At 36.8% G+C, this 21,415-nt stretch overlaps 1 protein-coding gene across 7 annotated transcripts in view; it reads left to right on the top strand.

Annotated features, from left to right (window-relative positions):
* Window positions 1-21,415, top strand: part of PTPN13 (protein tyrosine phosphatase non-receptor type 13) — a 229,190-nt gene that overhangs the window by 124,020 nt on the left and 83,755 nt on the right. For all 7 annotated transcript variants that reach the window (XM_045056126.1, XM_045056128.1, XM_045056127.1 and 4 more), the window contains 2 exons: window positions 16,586-16,681; window positions 17,299-17,392. In XM_045056126.1, coding sequence (XP_044912061.1) covers window positions 16,586-16,681; window positions 17,299-17,392 — 190 coding nt within the window. The remainder of the gene's footprint in view (window positions 1-16,585; window positions 16,682-17,298; window positions 17,393-21,415) is intronic.

Below are 21,415 nucleotides of genomic sequence, written 5' to 3'. Positions count from 1 at the left end.
TTAATGACTTACCCAAGATCACATAAGCAGTTAATGATAGTTTCCGTCATTGTGGGAGTTTGTGGATTTACATCTAGATTTGGGAGCTCCAGTCTAAGAATTTCCAACTACATGCTACTTCCTAATTTTTAAAAAAATATGTATTTCAGTATTCATTGGGTTAATAGAGCAATTGCAAGAAAAGAAATTGCTAAATTTCAGTTTGTCCTTTTAGGCATGCAGGGAGGCTCATTGAACTAATGGGAAAGATAGTCATCTCCTCCAACCTCAGATATATAGCCCTTTCCTTAGTCCATCTTCTTGAAAGGAGCCTTTACCCAAATCACCTCTATGGCATCTCCTTAGCTGACATCAATCAGCCAACTAGCACAGGGAAGACCAGAATTTGGTACTGCGAGGAATCTGGATACTATTTAAACCAAACCTCTCATTTTCAAAAGCCCAGAGTAGACTAGTTTGCCAAAGAAGATACATAATTCATAATTTATAGCAGAGCTGTATTTAGAATCCAGATCTCTTGAAATCCAGAATAAGATTTTTTTCCACTCTGCCATTCTGATTTTAAGCAGAAACCAGATACATTTCAGATACATTGTTTGGAAAATTTATTACTGCCAGGAAAGTTGGACATTCAACTAACCACCTAACAAAACCCTTAATAAAGTCTCTTCCTAATAAAATTATGTAATTTTTAATACAGTAAAACAAGATAGTACAATGAAAAAAAAGGCTCAAGTAAGGCACTTTTAGTTCTTTCTGCAGCAAACCACACTGGATAGGGGTTAAGATGGAGCTCTCTCCTGTGTCGCATGGACTATTGTGGTAGTGTTTGGTGGTGGTGTTTTTTTTTTAATTTTTTTAATGTTTATTTATATCTGAAGGAGAGAGATACAGAGCATGAGTGGGGAGGGGCAGAAAGAATGGGAGTCACAGAATCCAAAGCAGGCTCCAGGCTCCAAGCTGTCAGCACAGATCCAGACTCAGGGCCTGAACCCACAAACCATGAGACCATGACCTGAGCTGAAGTCAGACACTCAATCAACCTAGCCACCCAGGCGCCCCATTGTGGTAGTGTTTTAACAGGGCTTTCCTACAGTAGGATGTAAGACAGTTATCCTGTAGCTGACAAGATAAGAAAGTAAACTATTAAAAAGCTGTGGTTGGCATTGAGTGCTCAGATTTCCTTAGAAACAAAACAAGAAAGGAACAGAAAAGACCCCAGGAAAGAAACTGTAGAAGTTTAAAAATTATAAATGTAAGATTGTTTCTATAATCATTAAGCTAACGCTTAATCTTTCAGATAGTTCTCTACATACAGAAAGCAGTAAGGATGGGGCAGGAAGAAACAATAACAGGTTTCTCTTGTAGAAAATAGTTTTAAATTTGATGTGATTCTGTTTGCTTTATTCTTTTTTTTTTCAATATATGAAGTTTATTGTCAAATTGGTTTCCATACAACACCCAGTGCTCATCCCAAAAGGTACCCTCCTCAATACCCATCACCCACCCTCCCCTCCCTCCCATCACCCAAACCCTCAGTTTGTTCTCAGTTTTTAAAAGTCTCTTATGCTTTGGCTCTCTCCCACTCTAACCTCTTTTTTTTTTTTCCTTCCCCTCCCCCATGGGTTTCTGTTAAGTTTCTCAGCAACCACCTAAGAGTGAAAACATATGGTATCTGTCTTTCTCTGTATCGCTTATTTCACTTAGCATAACACTCTCCAGTTCCATCCACGTTGCTACAAAGGGCCATATTTCATTCTTTCTCATTGCCACGTAGTATTCCATTGTGTATATAAACCACAATTTCTTTATCCATTCATCAGTTGATGGACATTTAGGCTCTTTGCAAAGTTTGGCTATCGTTAAGAGTGCTGCTATAAACATTGGGGTACAAGTGCCCCTATGCATCAGTACTCCTGTATCCCTTGAGTAAATTCCTAGCAGTGCTATTGCAGGGTCATAGGGTAGTTCTATTTTTAAATTTTTGAGGAACCTCCACACTGTTTTCCAGACAGGCTGCACCAATTTGCATTCCCACCAACAGTGCAAGAGGGTTCCCGTTTCTCCACATCCTCTCCAGCATCTATAGTCTCCTGATTTGTTCATTTTGGCCACTCTGACTGGCGTGAGGTGATACCTGAGTGTGGTTTTGATTTGTATTTCCCTGATAAGGAGCGACGCTGAACATCTTTTCATGTGCCTGTTGGCCATCCGGATGTCTTCTTTAGAGAAGTGTCTATTCATGTTTTCTGCCCATTTCTTCACTGGGTTATTTGTTTTTTGGGTGTGAAGTTTGGTGAGCTCTTTATAGATTATGGATACTAGCCCTTTGTCCAATATGTCATTTGCAAATATCTTTTCCCATTCTGTTGGTTGCCTTTTAGTTTTGTTGGTTGTTTCCTTTGCTGTGCAGAAGCTTTTTATCTTCATAAGGTCCCAGTAGTTCATTTTTGCTTTCAATTCCCTTGCCTTTGGGGATGTGTCAAGTAAGAAATTGCTACGGCTGAAGTCAGAGAGGTCTTTTCCTGCTTTCTCCTCTAGGGTTTTGATGGTTTCCTGTCTCACATTCAGATCCTTTATCCATTTTGAGTTTATTTTTGTGAATGGTGTGAGAAAGTGGTCTAGTTTCAATCTTCTGCATGTTGCTGTCCAGTTCTCCCAGCACCATTTGTTAAAGAGATTGTCTTTTTTCCATTGGATGTTCTTTCCTTCTTTGTCAAAGATGAGTTGGCCATACGTTTGTGGGTCTAGTTCTGGGGTTTCTATTCTATTCCATTGGTCTATGTGTCTGTTTTTGTGCCAATACCATGCTGTCTTGATGATGACAGCTTTGTAGTAGAGGCTAAAGTCTGGGATTGTGATGCCTCCCGCTTTGGTCTTCTTCTTCAAAATTACTTTGGCTATTCGGGGCCTCTTGTGGTTCCATATGAATTTTAGGATTGCTTGTTCTAGTTTCGAGAAGAATGCTGGTGCAATTTTGATTGGGATTGCATTGAATGTGTAGATAGCTTTGGGTAGTATTGACATTTGACAATGTTTATTCTTCCAATCCATGAGCACGGAATGTTTTTCCATTTCTTTATATCTTTTTTAATGTCCTTCATAAACTTTCTATAGTTTTCAGCATACAGATCTTTTACATCTTTGGTTACGTTTATTCCTAGGTATTTTATGCTTCTTGGTGCAATTGTGAATGGGATCAGTTTCTTTATTTGTCTTTCTGTTGCTTCATTATTAGTGTATAAGAATGCAACTGATTTTTATACATTGACTTTGTATCCTGCGACTTCGCTAAATTCATGTATCAGTTCTAGCCGACTTTTGGTGGAGTCTATCGGATTTTCCATGTATAATATCATGTCATCTGCAAAAAGTGAAAGCTTAACTTCATCTTTGCCAATTTTGATGCCTTTGATTTCCTTTTGTTGTCTGACTGCTGATGCTAGAACTTCCAACACTATGTTAAACAACAGCGGTGAGAGTGGGCATCCCTGTCATGTTCCTGATCTCAGGGAAAAAGCTCTCAGTTTTTCCCCGTTGAGGATGATGTTAGCTGTGGGCTTTTCATAAATGGCTTTTATGATCTTTAAATATGTTCCTTCTATCCCAACTTTCTCAAGGGTTTTTATTAAGAAAGGTTGCTGAATTGTGTCAAATGCCTTTTCTGCATCAATTGACAGGATCATATTGTTCTTCTCTTTTTTGTTGTTAATGTGATGTATCACATTGATTGATTTGCGAATGTTGAACCAGCCCTGCATCCCAGGAATGAATCCCACTTGATCATGGTGAATAATTCTTTTTATATGCCATTGAAGTCGATTTGCTAGTATCTTATTGAGAATTTTTGCATCCATATTCATCAGGGATATTGGCCTGTAGTTCTCTTTTTTTTACTGGGTCTCTGTCTGGTTTAGGAATCAAAGTAATACTGGCTTCATAGAATGAGTCTGGAAGTTTTCATTCCCTTTCTATTTTTTGGAATAGCTTGAGAAGGATAGGTATTATCTCTGCTTTAAACGTCTGGTAGAACTCCCCTGGGAAGCCATCTGGTCCTGGACTCTTATTTGTTGGGAGATTTTTGATGACTGATTCAATTTCTTCGCTGGTTATGGGTCTGTTCGAGCTTTCTATTTCCTCCTGATTGAGTTTTGGAAGCATGTGGGTGTTTAGAAATTTGTCCATTTCTTCCAGGCTGTCCAGTTTGTTGGCTATAATTTCATACTATTCCCTGATAATTGCTTGTATCTCTGAGGGATTGGTTGTAATAATTCCATTTTCATTCATGATTTTATCTGTTTGGGTCATCTCCCTTTTCTTTTTGAGAAACCTGGCTAGAGGTTTGTAAATTTTGTTTATTTTTTCAAAAAACCAACTCTTGGTTTCGTTGATCTGCTCTACAGTTTTTTTAGATTCTATATTGTTTATTTCTGCTCTGATCTTTATTATTTCTCTTCTTCTGCTGGGTTTAGGCTGTCTTTGCTGTTCTGCTTCTGTTTCCTTTAGGTGTGCTGTTAGATTTTGTATTTGGGATTTTTCTTATTTCTTGAGATAGGCCTGGATTGCAATGTATTTTCCTCTCAGGACTGCCTTCGCTGCATCCCAAAGCGTTTGGATTGTTGTATTTTCATTTTCATTTGTTTCCATATATTTTTTAATTTCTTCTCTAATTGCCTGGTTGACCCATTCATTCTTTAGTAGGGTGTTCTTTAACCTCCATGCTTTTGGAGGTTTTCCAGACTTTTTCCTGTGGTTGATTTCAAGTTTCATAGCATTGTGGTCTGAAAGTATGCATGGTATGATTTTAATTCTTGTATACTTACGAAGGACTGTTTTGTGACCCAGTATGTGATCTATCTTGGAGAATGTTCCATGTGCACTCGAGAAGAAAGTATATTCTGTTGCTTTGGGATGCAGAGTTTAAATATATCTGTTAAGTCCATCTGATCCAATGTCTCATTCAGGGCCCTTGTTTCTTTATTGACTGTGTGTCTAGATGATCTATCCATTTCTGTAACTGGAGTGTTAAAGTCCCCTGCAATTACCACATTCTTATCAATAAGGTTGCTTATGTTTGTGAGTAATTGTTTTATATATTTGGGGGCTCCTGTATTTGGTGCATAGACATTTATAATTGTTAGCTCTTCCTGATGGATAGACCCTGTGATTATTATATAATGCCCTTCTTCATCTCTTGTTACAGCCTTTAATTTAAAGTCTAGTTTGTCTGATATAAGTATGGCTACTCCAGCTTTCTTTTGACTTCCAGTGGCATGATAAATAGTTCTCCATCCCCTCACTCTCAATCTGAAGGTGCCCTCAGGTCTAAAATGAGTCTCTTGTAGACAGCAAATAGATGGGTCTTGTTTTTTTATCCATTCTGATACCCTATGTCTTTAGGTTGGAGCATTTAGTCCATTTACATTCAGTGTTATTATAGAAAGATATGGGTTTAGAGTCATTGTGATGTCCATAGGTTTCATGCTTATAGCGATGTCTCTGGTACTTTGTCTCACAGGATCCCCCTTAGAATCTCTTGTAGGGCTGGTTTAGTGGTGACAAATTCCTTCAGTTTTTGTTTGTTTGGGAAGACCTTTATCTCTCCTTCTATTCTAAATGACAGACTTGCTGGATAAAGGATTCTCAGCCGCTTATTTGTTCTGTTCATCACATTGAAGATATCCTGCCATTCCTTTCTGGCCTGCCAAGTTTCAGTAGAGAGATCGGTCACGAGTCTTATAGGTCTCCCTTTATAAGTTAGAGCACGTTTATCCCTAGCTGCTTTCAGAATTTTCTCTTTATCCTTGTATTTTGCCAGTTTCACTATGATATGTCGTGCAGAAGATCGATTCAAGTTACGTCTGAAGGGAGTTCTCTGTGCCTCTTGGATTTCAATGCCTTTTTCCTTCCCCAGATCAGGGAAGTTCTCAGCTATTATTTCTTCAAGTACACCTTCAGCACCTTTCCCTCTCTCTTCCTCTTCTGGGATACCAATTATGCGTAGATTATTTCTCTTTAGTGCATCACTTAGTTCTCTAATTTTCCCCTCATACTCCTGGATTTTTTTATCTGTGTTTTTCTCAGCTTCTTTTTCCATAATTTTATCTTCTAGTTCACCTATTCTCTCCTCTGCCTCTTCAATCCGAGCCGTGGTTGTCTCCATTTTATTTTGCAGCTAATTGATAGCATTTTTTAGCTCCTCCTGGCTGTTCCTTAGTCCCTTGATCTCTGTAGCAATAGATTCTCTGCTGTCCTTTATACTGTTTTCAAGCCCAGCAATTAATTTTATGACTATTATTCTAAATTCACTTTCTGTTATATTGTTTAAATCGTTTTTGATCAGTTCGTTAGCTGTTGTTATTTCCTGGACGTTTTTTTGAGGGGAGTTCTTCCGTTTGGTCATTTTGGATAGTCCCTGGAGTGGTGCGGAACTGGGGGGCACTTCCCCTGTGCTGTCTTGAATAACTTGCATTGGTGGGCAGGCCGCAGTCAGACCTGATGTCTGCCCCCAGCCCACTGCTGGGGCCACAGTCAGACTGGTGTGTGCCTTCTCTTCCCCTCTCCTAGGGGCGGGATTCACTGTGGGGTGGCGTGGCCCGTCTGGGCTACTTGCACCCTGCCAGGGTTGTGGTGCTGGGGATCTGGCGTATTAGCTGGGGTGGGTAGGCAAGGTGCACGGGGGCAGGAGGGGCAGGCTTAGCTCATTGCTCCTTAGGTGATCCACTTCAGGAGGGGCCCTGTGGCAGCAGGAGGGAGTCAGACCCGCTGCCGGAGGGGTGGCTCCACAGAAGCACAACATTGGGTGTTTGCATGGAGCAAGCAATTTCCCTGGCAGGAACTGGTTCCCTTTGGGATTTTGGCTGGGGGATGGGCGAGGGAGATGGCGCTGGCAAGTGCCTTTGTTCCCCGCCAAACTGAGCTCTGTCCTCCAGGGGCTCAGCAACTCTCCCTTCCTTTGTCCTCCAGCCTTCCCACTTTCTGAGCAGAGCTGTTAACTTATGACCTCCCAGATGCTAAGTCCCGCTTGCTGTCGGAACACACTCCGTCCAGCCCCTCCGCTTTTGCCAGCCAGACTCGGGGCTCTGCTTGGCCGGCGGACCGCCCCTCTGCCCCGGCTTCCTCCCGCCAGTCCGTGGAGCGTGCACCGCATCTCCGCCCTTCCTACCCTCTTCCGTGGGCCTCTCGTCTGTGCTTGGCTCTCGAGACTCCGTTCTGCTAGTCTTCTGGCGGTTTCTTGGGTTATTTAGGCAGGTGTAGGTGAATCTAAGTGATCAGCAGGATGCGCAGTGAGCCCAGCGTCATCCTACGCCACTATCTTCCCAGGATCCCCTTGTTTGCTTTATTCTTTTCACTTTTTCACCTCAGTATAGGACTAGCCTAGTCTACTTATTTCTTCTTCCTTGTTCCTGATATCTTTTTTCTACCACATTACTCCATCTCAATATCTGAGAAATTGTATGTTTTCTAATAGAAGTATCTGTCACCATCTCTCTTGTTTGTAATTACCACACACTCCCTATCTAACATTGCCTTGTGAGTTGGCAACACATTCCTGATTATGAGAGATTGACTTGGAACCAGTACTGTGAGTATAGTATGAACAGCACTCCACCCCCTGGGTGGGGACCATGAATACCATTTTGCTTCCAACAGTTAAAACTCCTCTACATTCTGTATAAATACGGGAAAAGGACATGAAGAATAGATATAAGTAAGTCCTTCAAAGGTGACTGTGGTTAAATGTTACTATTTAAGGAGTTTTAAGTCAATCTACTATACATCAACCTTAAATATTGCTTAAAAGACAATATTGTGACCTCTGGTCTAGCCTAGTTTTGCTGTTCTGTGACTGCCTTGTGAATGCAGCTTAAACTCTGTGTTGTGCAACTAGAATATGTAAGCACTGAAGTATGTGAGCCTGTTCTTATTATTGAGGCACCTTAATGTTTCATTTTCATGAGAAGATTGAATTTGAAAGTTCATACATTTTTATAGTTGCATTTTAGAAAAGCAAGGGGATGGATTTATAAATATTACAGTTCACCATGTAGGATACTTCTAGTGACATGTTCTAAGGGAGAAATTATTTTCAAAAATTATCTCTCCTCTAAAATCCAAACTATTCAGTTTTTATTTCTTCACCTTATTTCCCTTTGAAAAGAAAAAAAGATATGATTGAGTTGTTATTTGGATTACTTCATGAACTAAAATAATTTAATATTCAGTTTCTGTTTCACTCATATCAGTTCCACAAAAGTAAGTATGAATAGTCAGGGATTTTAGGTGATATTGGTCAAATATCACATGTATTTCAGAATTGATAACTCTATTATTCTACCAAGATGCAAATATATTTTGTATCTCTGAAGAGCACACTATTATAGACGGAATCAACATCTTAGCCAGAAAGAATAAAGTGCCTGCTATATTTCTAGGACTAAATTTTAAAGACATTTGTATTTTAGACCAGCATTGTCCAATAGAACTTCTTCAGTGGAGGAAATGTTCTATATCTACAAAGTCCCAACTCAGTAGTTACAAGCCACATGTGACAGTTGAGCACTTACATTGTGGTGGCTAGTGCAACTGAGGAACTGAATGTTTTATTTACATTTACATAGCTACATATGGCTAGTGGCTGCCATATTAAAATAGTACAGCTTCAGACCATTCTCATATAAAGTTAGTCCAGTATAAAATACCAGTATTCAAATGAGAGAAGATTTGGTTTGAGAAATACTTGGGAAGGAGAATAGACATATTACTTCTGTTCTTTAGATTTATCCAAGTAGAAAGAATGAAATTGCATTTAAAACACTAAAGAAAGTGAATGGTGAAACAAATACAAACTTTCCAGTATCTATATTCATAGTAACATAATATTGATTTTGGAGTCTAAAGAAATCATAGGCTATTTTATCAGAAATTAGGGACCTAATTTAAATTGAACTGATACATAATTAACATATACCCAGTTTGGCTTTGGCATAGATACCTGAGAAGCATGGATTGATGTGTTTTAAGAAAGATTTAAGATGCATCATACTAGCAACGGTATCATAGCAATTTTTGAGACCTAGCAATTTAAATCTCTGAAATATTTCTTCATTCCGTCCCAATCTCTCAATTCCTGGCTCCCATGGACTATGGAAATAGCTTTCTAAATTGCTATTTCAACTACCATTTACGTCTTCCATTTTCCTGCAACACAAATCTGAATAATTTCTTCTCTGCCTCAGCCATGAACTTGTCATCATCTGAACAGGGTAAAATTCTAGCTCCTTAGATCATGTCTCTCCAGTCTCATCCTTTAGCATTTCCCATCTCACACCCCACTCCAATACGTGGTGCATTCTCTCAGTCTGTCTCTCTGTCTTCCCCTCTTTTCCTCCCTCCAGCCAATTGTTGTCATTGCCAATTGTCATTTCCATGCCTTTATTCATACAGCTTTCTGCCTCAAGACTATCAAAGCTTTCAGGCATTTCTGGTTCAGGAAGCTTTCTCTCACCTTCCCAGTTTAGGATGATGGCCTCATTTTCATTGAAATTATTTGTTTTAAGGAGCTTGTTTCTCCTCCTATAGATATCAGAAATTTGACATAGTCTAATCCATAACTGTATCCTTAGTATCTACCACTATATCCTACATGATACTGTTTATTAATCTAAACTGAGTATTGCAATGTAGCTATTAATATTAAATATTTGGCATGTGCTGTTTCAGATATGTGATACAACAATATTCTCTGATGAATTATGCATAGTGAGCAGAAATCCTTCTTCTCCTGTGTTTTATCCAACTTCAAGAGAAGTCATAACCTGACCAAGAGTAAAGGCAATCAATTTCCTTTAGAACTCTATACTGTTCATTTGAAAGATTTAGAATGGGCAATAAAGTCATAACACGGGATCCTGGAGGATGCTAGAGGAGTGGTATAGCCAACCCAGATGCAAGACACAGCCTACATTGGTGGCCACTACATTGCACAAGTCTCCTGTGAGGGAATGTGTTTTTACCATTCCTGCTTTGCACAAATTTTACATCTCTAAAGTAATTTATAGTTCACAGAGCATTCTCCTATGTATCTTTCCTCAATTACATATGTTTATATTTGCATGAGTTCTGTTCCTCCTGTTGACAAAAATTTTTGACTTTGTCTAGCTCTCAATGGGTTTTAGAACATGGTTTGTTCATAGATCATGTAGTATGGTATATGAATACAGTGGACTCTAGTGAACATATAAAAGGTATAATCTTTAATCTCTGAAAATTACTCCCTTGAAAAGAAAGCATAAAGAAAAACATTTCATACATGAAAACATAGTATCATTATTTTGGTTTCTCTGTTTATTTGAAAACTGAAATATTTTGTCAGGGCTAATAACCTTAAAAATGCAGGGTTTGAAAAATTGTTATAATTCTTTAATTCCTGATGCTTCACTTGTCTGAGTCTCTCTTTCTGCATGTTACATGTCTGAGCTTGAATATGTGTCACTTGTAAATGATGTTTTTAGATTACAGTTTGTGCTGGTTTAGGTTCATTTTAATGTGAAGATTATAGATTTGAATGTTTCATCTGAAATAGCCTTATGTAAGCTCAGAATATTATGCAAGTCATAATACCCTAAATATTAAAAGTATAGTGTTCATGATCATGTCCCACAACTTTATTGGTTTAAAGTGTTAAGTGTGAAAACAAAATTTTAACTGAAGTGTTAAGTATTGGTGCAAATTGGAACTCTTAGTTGTCAAGAACTTATGGCTAAATGCTCTAGCCTATTGAAAAGCTGCTTTTCATTGGTACTATATAAGTAGAGTCAATAGGATATTAGAGTTGGAGTGAATTTTGTTTAAAGGATCAGATTACAGGGGCGCTGAGTGGCTCAGTTGGTTAAGCATCCAACTTCGGCTCATGTTATGATCTCATGGTTCATTGGTTCAAGCCCCATGTCAGGCTCTTGAGTTGACAGCCTGGAGCCTTCAGATTCTGTGTCTCCCTCTCTGTCTCTCTGTCCTTCCCCCACTTGTGTGCACATGCTCTCTCTCTGTCTCTCTATCAAACATAAACATTAAAAAACTTTTTTAAATAAAAAAATAATCAGGTTTCAGCTAAAGAATAATAAAATATTTGTCAGATTTTCATATCTTGTATTCTTACAAGAAATAGTATACTCTTAATTATGGTAAAACAGTACTAGAAACTAAAAGATGTCTTCAATTGTCAGAGTATGCATGATTACCGAATCTCTATAACTAGACCTCTCTCCAAATGTTAATTCATTAAGCCATCCTTCTGTAGACCCTATTCTTCTCATCCTCTCACCACTGTTCTACTAAATGTAGGTTCTTTCCTAAAACTTCATTTTCCACATCTAAAAACTAAGTACTCATAGGGAATCAAAGAGAAGGAAATCAGTAAAATGTGGAATAATCATGACCCTAAATGGACCCTGGTACACTGATTTGTTCAGTATGGGTTTCATTTAAATGTTTACTGAGAAATTTGCAAACCAACAAATTAATCTAATTTTTATCCCACAAAAGCCAAATATAGTTCTGCAATTATAATGGTGAAGGCTTAAACTTTTGCTATATATTTCAGTGAAAGTGGCCATATGTGCATTTTATAAAATGCCTATTTGGTTTTCTTAATTTAAATTTTAGTTAACATACAGTGCAATATTGGTTTCAGTAGAATTCAGTCATTCATCACTTACATACAACACCCAGTGCCCATCACAAGTACCCTCCTTAATGCCCATCACCCATGTAGCCCCCCTGTCACCCACCTCCCTCCATCAAGTTTGTTCACTATTGTTAAGAGTCTCTCATGGTTTGTTTCCCTATCTCCTCTTTCCATCCCCTACCTTCCCAGTCATCTATTTTGTTTCTTAAATTCCACATATGAGTAAAATCATATGGTATTTGTCTTTTTCTGATTGGCTTATCCCACTTAGCATAATACATTCTAGCTCCATCCACATCATTGCAAATGGGAAGATTTCATTGTTTTTGATGGCTGAGTAAGATTCCATTGTGTGTGTGTATACGTGTGTGTGTGTGTGTGTGTGTGTGTGTGTGTGTGTGTGTGTATACATGACATCTTCTTTATCCATTCATCAATTGGTGGACATTTGGGCTCTTTCCATAGTTTGGCTATTGTTGATAGTGCTGCTATCATGTACCCCTATATGTTGATAGGGTGCATGTACCCCTTCAAATCTGTATTTTTATATACTTTAAGTAAATAACTAATAGTGCAATTGCTGGATTGTTCTATTTTTAGTTATTTAAGGAACCTCCATACTCTTCCTAAGAGCGGCTGCACCAGTTTGCATTCCCACCAACAGTGCAAGAGTGTTCCTCTTTCTCTGCATCCTCACCAACACCTGTTGTTTCTTGTGTTGTTAATTTTAGCCATTCTGACAAGTGTGAGGTGGTATCTCATCGTAGTTTTGATTTGTATTTCCCTGATGATGAGTGATGTTGAGCATCTTGTCATGTGTCTGTTAGCCATCTGAATGTCTTGAATATTCTTAATAGGTCCATTGCACATCATTCAAGAATGTTGGCATTCATAAAACTTTGTAGTATACTATATAAATACTGAGGAGCATTTCTTTGTTTAAAAACATAGTCTGACACTTTTTAATTAAGATAACAATTACCAGGTTGTATTGATCTGGGTATGTGATGATTTATTATACTCTCTGTTTTTTGTGTCTGTGTAGAAGTTTTCACAATAAAAAAGCTGGGTTTTTTTTCTTTTTTAATCACTCAGTTAATACCACATTCCTGGGATCTAGGACAAATCTAAAGTGCTTAAATTATACATTTAAATGTAGATAGAAAACATGTCTGTGGTATCTGGATCCTTCAAAAAGAAAGTTGTCAATAATGTTAGGACACCTCATGGATAATTAGGGATTAACCTTCTTCTGCAGATCAGAATAGAGGACGAAAGCTGCTCTGGAACTAGTTGGTGTCTACTGGATGCCTTCAAGTAGGTTGTCTCAGAAAGCCAAGCCATGTTCCTATCAGATCATGTGATTTGTAAGCATGCAAAATGTGCCTCTCCATATACACCAATGCAAGATATACTCTTGGTAAAGAATATGTTTGGGGCGCCTGGGTGGCACAGTCAGTTAAGCGTCCGACTTCAGCCAGGTCACGATCTCGTGGTCCGTGAGTTCGAGCCCCGCGTCAGGCTCTGGGCTGATGGCTCAGAGCCTGGAGCCTGTTTCCGATTCTGTGTCTCCCTCTCTCTCTGCCCCTCCCCCGTTCATGTTCTGTCTCTCTCTGTCCCAAAAAATAAATAAACGTTGAAAAAAAAAATTAAAAAAAAAAAGAATATGTTTGTAATAATTTATGTTTGTAGTGAATTTTATAATAATTCCTGAAATGATTGAATTTATTATTTAATTCAGAAATAGAAAGCCTATATTTACAAAGGCTAGCCTTTCTCATAAGCATGACTGAGTAATGAATGTTGCCTGGAACTTTAATCTGGCCATGCCATTACATGAAAGGAACATGGCTAGCAGCATTATAAAAGATACATTCCAGAATGAGAAGCTTACAAAAGAGATTCCTACACTCTAATTAACATAGGCTCCCCATTCCTACCCCAGTCCTAGAAGAAAACAAGGAAGTCTTCCCATCCCCTAGTAGTGCTGCAAAACTAGCCATCGATCGCATGTTTCTGAAGTGCTAGTGCCCCATTACTATAAAGCAATAAAGGATCATAAGGCAGTGCCCACCCTCCCCTGAACGTGTGGTGCTGATAACATTTGCAGACCAATACCTCATCAAGGGGAAATGATTTGTTGTTATACTTTTAGGAGGGGATAATCAACATTGTATTAATTTGTCTCACACAAGGAACCCAAGAATTATAAAAAGGAAAAGGAATATGGACACATGAAATAATATAAGAACAATTATAAAGCACCACCAACGAATGGAAATTTTAATGAAGATGTATTTGCTGTCCTACAGCCACTTGGCAGAAATAGTTATAAAACAATAAATTCATTCAGTGTGGGGTATGAAATTGTTATTGTATGGCATAACATCTAAGTGACTGAAGTTCTCTATCTACTAAGTAGGCATATTGCAACTTCATATCTTTCTTTGTAAAGTAAAAACAGTATTGCCTCTGTACTTTTGAGTCCACTCCTTGGCCTTGTTCGTTCTATTTACTGTGCTGTGTACATCGCAATGCCAGGTTTGTAATTTGTTCAAGTTACCTTGGAAAAATCCCTCAGAAGTTTAACATGGGGATTCTATAACAATACAACAAAAAGGTTGTTAGTGCCCCTTGAAAATAGCAGTTCTTCTTAAGTAACCATTTAACTATGTTCATTACATTTAAATAGAATTAAACAAAACCATTGTTTGACGTCTTCTACAATCTTTTCAAATCACATTTATCTTAAACCAGAGGAGTTTTTTAAAAATTATCTTATTTACTGTAAGACTTCCTTGTGGTAGAATGGAATCATTTTTGAGAAGCACTGGTAAATATTTGGATTTTCAACCCTAAAACCCTTTCCACTAATTATAGTATTATTTAATACTCATTTTCAGTGTGTATAAAGGTAAACAAAGTAGGGGTCTTCTACATTATGCCTACTGTTCCAGGTAAACATTGGCACAAGAACAATGTGCAACTTCATCTCCATCAAGCCCACGGCCATTTTTACTTCTACTCCTCTCACTTCTTTAAAGTTTTGCCTCAGCATGACCTCCCGATCCTGCCAGCACATCATTTCCGTCCTGGCTCTGTGATGCCATTTGACTATTTCATTCATTTATCCATCTCTTTTTCCTTCAACAATCTCTAGTGAACACCTTGCAGCACAGGAATAATTCATTCTGCAAAGTTCCTGTTCTCAAGCTTGCAAACTAGTAAAAAAAGAATCCCTCACATGTCTCCATTGTGTGCTGTCACACATCCCATGTCTCCCCTCAGTTCCAGGAGTTCCCCATGGTTTTCCTTCTCTACTGCCAAGAAAAAACCACAAAACCATTCTGATTGGTTCCAATAAAATTCATGCATTCTAGCCTAATCTATACTCTCATGGCTACATAAAGGGTGTCATGTGGTTTTTACTGACTCTTATCAGTAAATTCTTCATAGCAGAATTTCTTTACTCTTCTGAAGCTCCCGGCCACTGATTCCCAGGAGTAATGCACTTTTTCATTACCAGGAGTAAGGCAACTTCTGATATGAGTATCCTGGATTCCTTCTATATTTTCACTCTTTCCCTGTTCATCATTTCTTTCTCTTATGAAGAAAAGGTTCTTCCTCCTTGCCAAACTGACCATCCATGTATGTTGGGGTGTTTTTCCATTTCCTGTCTCCTTCAGCACATTTTTTCATCAATTTTCCCCACTATCATTTGCAATTTCAGTCTTTCCCAATCTGCAGGCTTATTATCCACTGATTAACATCGTGCTCAGACGTTCCAATCTGCCACAAAGATTCAGATAACTCATTCAGTCAATTTTTTTTTTTACATTGAGTTTTTAAAGCCCTATTTAAATGTATTTTTGTATGTTTTGGGGAGTGGGTGGAGAGAGGTTTGTTAGTTCCATCTAATTCTAACAAGTGTATCTGTGACTTCACAATATGAAGAGCCACTGCTATAAATGTAGTCAGAGACCAGGTTGTTAAAGGCTTTGAATATCAAGCTAAGGAGTTTATAAACTGTATTTTGAAACTTTAAGAGATGATAGCAATATGCCCAGATTTTTATTTCTGGAAAGTTCACTCTCTGTAATGTGAATCATAATATGAAATGGGTAAGATTGCAGAAGAGGGAATCTAGGATACATGAAGTAGTCTAGACATGAGATGAATAGTGATCTATGACTGTGAGTATGAAGAAGAGAAATGAATTAGAAACATTTAGAAGATAGAATTTTTATTTTAATGTGGTCCTACCCACCTTATACAGGGCACACACTGCACAACCCCACAAAGTACCCCCCCCCCCCCACACACACACACACACTCCCAATGCTTATTCATCTCATTCTGGTAGATCTAAACATCTGTCTTCAATTAAGTATTTTTGTCCTTAAACATTTTAAATTATTTGAGCTTGGGACTGTGTCTTTGGGTGTTCTATTCCTTTATAGCATGTAACACAGAGAATTACACATAGTGACCTTTCAAAAACTGCTTAATGATGATGTTTATATAACATCCACTGTGTTCTAAGAGCTTTGCATATATCACTTCATCTGATGCAACAACACTACTAGGTGTACCCTAGTACCCCCTTTTCAGCTGAAGATGAGTCACAGGAAGCTTCAGTTACCTTCTTAAGGTGTCACACACCTGGCAAGTAGTGAGCTGAGATTCAAACCCAGGCAATCTGGTGTCAGAGTCCAGGTTCTTAACCAGTATGCTAACCTGCCTCAAAATTGGAATCACGTTGTTTGAGTATCATCCAGCAATTGGTAAATTTAAAGCAATACATAAAATGTTCTAGTCTCATAAGAGTAAATGCAATATCTGATTTGTGTGGAACAAAAACAGATTTGCTGTCTAATGTTTTTCTTTTAATTCTTTTAGAACCAATTCGAAGATATAAAACTTACCACAGTGATATCTTTAGCACTTCCAGTGAAAGTCCATCTATTATTTCCTCTGAATCAGATTTCCGACAAGGTGAGAGGCATCTGAATAACCAAAATGTTTTTAAGAATCCATGAATTTTCAGGGGTACCTGGGTGGCTCAGTCGGTTGAGCGTACGACTTCGGCTCAGGTCATGATCTTGCAGTCCGTGAGTTCGAGCCCCATGTCGGGCTCTGTGCTGACAGCTCAGAGCCTGGAGCCTGTTTCAGATTCTGTATCTCCCTCTCTCTGACCCTCCCCCATTCATGCTCTGTCTCTCTCTGTCTCAAAAATAAATAAACGTTAAAAAAAATTTTTTTTTAAATCCATGAATGTTCTTCTTATTCAGTAGTGTTAAGATATAAGGTATCAAAAAAATAATTTTATATGAAATTTAAAAATTATAAAAAGCTGCCAGTTACTCATTTTAACAGTATTATAGGAACTTAATAGCAGTTTCATCAAATAACAATATAGTCATTTTCATAATAGGAAATAATTCACTGTCTTCAAAAATAACTTACCTCTGAAGAGTTTAATGACATTATATCATTAATTTGGTGGTATGAATATAATTTGTAAAAATTATCTTATGTATCTGCTCAGTGTTTTAGTTTTAAATAAGTTACTTTATATTTTTATTACCTGTGTTATTTTTTTTATTCTTTAGTTCGAAAAAGTGAAGCTTCAAAAAGGTTTGAGTCCAACAGTGGTCTCCCAGGGCTGGATGAAACCCCAGGTCAAGGCCCATCACAGAGACCAAGGTATGTGATAGGAAAAATAGTAATATATTTCCAGTGACACGTGGGTTTTTTTTCTTTATTAGAATCAAGGAGAATTTTTGAAAATTATCCTTTTTTCTCTATTTTCTCCATTTTCCCTTTCCCTCCTCTTTTTAATTCTTGGAAATTCATTTAATTATGTGAAAGACATTGTAGTAATTTGAGTTGTTGCATCTTTTAAAATTAGAATTGGCTCTGATTATTTATAGTCTGTGTTTGAAATTAAAATTGTTAATATGAATATAAAATCATTTAACAGGAAGTTCAGAAGGCATGGCATTAAGCATCTGTGAGAAGATAGTAAACCTTGATTTCTAAGACAATAATTTCTCTTTTGAAAGGTTGAATAGACTCCACAAGCAGATTTTCAGGGAGTATTATTTGTTGAATGAGTAATGAATAGGTTACTACTAAATAACCTATTATGGAAAAAGTTAATTATTCACTACATATTTACTGGCTTACAAGAGGTTAACTTGTGTTTTTTTTGTTTTTGTTTTTTTAACTTGTGTTGTTTTTTTTTTTAAGTCCAGTTTGGGCTGTTTAGAGTTCATTTTCATACTGAAATGGTCGACTTTCTAATAAGGTGTTAGGTATTATTCATGTGTTGGGCTTAGGATGGTAGTATCAGAGCTGTATATTGATTTACTTTGTTTAAAGCAAAAAGTGTCAAATCAGTAGTGAATATATTGCTATGTATCCTTTTCACATGTGCACAGTTCCCTTACATGAATAAAGCATATTGTTAATGTTAAACATTAATTTGAAATATATAAAAAGGTTGCTTTAGAATTTACTTAGAAACCATGCAAATCCTTTTAAATTTGATATCTCGGTTTGTTTAGTTCAAGTGCCACCATATACAAAAGAATCATGTGGAGATTAACAGAAACTTGCCCGTAAGCTAATTAATTCTGGTAGACACTGTTTCACACCCGTAAACTATTAATAGACCAGGTAACCCTAGCCATGTGATTAAAGCAGACAATTTATCTAGGGTTTAGAATCCAAGCAATTAATTACATTGCACTAAAGTAATTCCTTTCAGCATTCCATTTTTTATTAAATTTATGTCTTTTTCTCTTCTCTCTTATGCTTTTTTAAGATAGTCCATGATACTTTATTTACTTTGAGGAAAGCTCTAATAAGTATTCATTTACCTAAAGCTGTGTTATATTTGCATAATAGAATTTTATATTAATAAGACCCCATTGTGGTGAGACCCTGACTTAGTAATTTTGAACAAAGAGGTAAGAGACAAAAAGATTTATGTTTGGTATTATACATTTTCTTAAAGACACAAAAGCATTTGGAGATGAACAGCAGTAAGAAGCAAATATTGAAATGCACTAAGCTCTATGATGAATTGAGGGAGTCACTCCCATCTATATATTTAATTTGGAGAAAATTTATATTAATAGTATGATGCCCTTTAGGTTGATGAAAAGCATGAGTAAAGATAACAACTGGAGAATTATTAAGCTTATGATTTAAAAATTAATTGATTTTATAGTTCATTTGTTAGTTATTTAAAAATATATTCCTCCAAATAAAATTAAGTCATTTTGTGAGCTTTATTTCAATTTTCTTGGTGAGTTACCTCAAAAGATTATGAGACAACCTTAGTTCTGACTGATTTTATTTTTAGGGGATGTTAATTTTAAGACCACTTTAGCTTATAAAATTTTGTTCTAATGATAAACTATCTTTTAGTTCATACTTTAAGAGGAGAAAAAAACTCCATATAGCATCCATAGCATCTCCATTAGATGAAAACATAATAAAAAATATTTCAAGAAGTAGATTGTTAAGTCTGTATATATTAAACTTGATGTAATATGCTAAACTCAACTTCTTTTAGACAAGTCTCACCCTCTTTTTCTGCCCACAGGAAAACACATTAACTAAAATACTCTAAATTCCTTATTCAAGCACAGAATTTTCTGAATGTATACAAAGGTTTCTGATAACATCCTTAGCATGCTGGCACACAATTAGGAGGTCCTGTTTTGTTCTTTAGGTCATATATTTGTGAGATCTATAAATAGTATTGTATTTTGACATGTTGCATGCTTCTTTATAAAAATTTCCATTCCCTTTAGCTAGAATTAAATGGAAAAACAGATCCAGGCCGTCTATTGATTTGTATCGTAAAGGGTGGGGGGAAATTAACAGGAAACTATGAGTCAGATGCAGCAGAATGAGTAATTTTTTGATTCTGAGTTATCAAAAGTGTCTTTCAGTGACCAAAAAGGATATTCAAAGCTATTTTCCAAAGAACATCTCTAAGTGTTTTCTGTGTTAACTTACAAAGTTCAGTTTATACGTAGTACAATTCCCATGGCTTCTGAACCTATTTGCTTGACAAGGTAGCCTGTTTTTCTGACTTAAAACAACCTGTTTATTCATTCCTAAATGATCCAGATTTTCTTAGTTTTGTTCTTTTGTTTGCTTTGTCTTTATTTTTGTTTTATTTTGGGTTTTTTGTTGTTGTTGTTTTTGGTTTTGGTTTTTTTTTTTTTTTTTTTTTTTGGTCTCAAACTTTTTAGCCTTTATAGGAACTTCAACCAGATATTGTGTTGAGAGAGATTAAATGATAATTAGTCATTTTGGCTACCTGTTTGTAGCTGTGGTATAAAATAATTTGAACAAGAAGGCCAATATGGTTGATGAAAATAACAGGTGTGAGTTAAAATGTCTAGATTCAAATTCTTATTATTATACTTGACCCCCTTAAGTGAGAGAGCCATAATATTATATTCTGTCATTTGCTCAAGAAATGATTCCTGTGAACCTACCATGTACTGGCAACTTTTAGGTACTGGAGATAAAGCCATGAACGAGACCATAAAAAAAAAAAAAAATCAGATAATGATGGTGCTTTGAAGAAAAATAAAGCATGCTAAGGGGATAGAGAGTGCACATAGAAGGAAACCATAAACAAAATGAAAAGTCAACCTATTGAATGGGAGAAAATATTTATATGAAAATATCTGATAAGGGATCATAGCTAAAATATAAAGAAATTATACAACTCAACCCTCCCCCCTCAAAAAAGCCAAATAATCCAATTTAAAAACCACAGTGCATATCATTTCATACCTGTTAGAATGGCTAAAATCAAAAAGATAAGAAACAAGCATTGGCGAGGATATAGAGAAAAAGGAATCCTCAGGCACAGTTGCTAAGAATGTAAAATGGTGCAACCACTGTGGAAAACAGTGTGGAGGTTCCTCAAAAAATTAAAAAGGAACTATCATATGATTCAATAATTCCACTAGTGGATATGTACCCAAAGAAAATTAAAATATCAAATTTAAAAACATATATGCACCTATATGTTTATTGCAACATTATTTATAATAGCCAAGATGGAAGCAACCCAAGTGCCCATCAGTAGATGAATAGGTAAAGAAAACATGGACACTCTCTCTCTCTCTCTCTGTCTCTCATACACACACACACACACACACACACACACACACACACACACACACACACAATGAAATATTACCCAGCCATAAAAGAGAAGGAGATCTTGCCATTTGCGACAACATGGATGGACCTAGAGGGTATTATGCTGAGTGAAATAAGAGAAAGACAGATACCATATGATTTCACTTATATATGGAATCTAAAAATCAAAACAAATGAACAAACACAAACAGACTTACTAATCAACAAACTGTTAATTACCAAAGTGGGAAGGGATGAAGGAGGATTAGATAAAGAGGATTAAAAGGTATGGTCTTCCAGTTATAAAATAAATAAGTCACAGAAAGGAAAAATACAGCATTGGGAATATTCTTAGGAATATTGTAATAATGTTGTATGGTGATGACACTTAATGTGGTAAGATTGAATAATATAGAATTGTCACATCACCATGTTGTTCACCTGAAACTAATAAGCCACTGTATATCAACTACACTTTTATAATTTAAAAAATTGTTTAAGGGAGAGCAGATACATGCAAGTGGGGGAGGGGCAAAGGGAGGAAGAAAG

The sequence above is a fragment of the Felis catus genome, chromosome B1 (genome assembly GCF_018350175.1).
Source record: "Felis catus isolate Fca126 chromosome B1, F.catus_Fca126_mat1.0, whole genome shotgun sequence".
NCBI lineage: Eukaryota > Metazoa > Chordata > Mammalia > Carnivora > Felidae > Felis > Felis catus.
The sequence above is the reverse complement of the archived record's forward strand: the minus strand, read 5'-3'. Positions and strand labels throughout refer to the sequence as shown.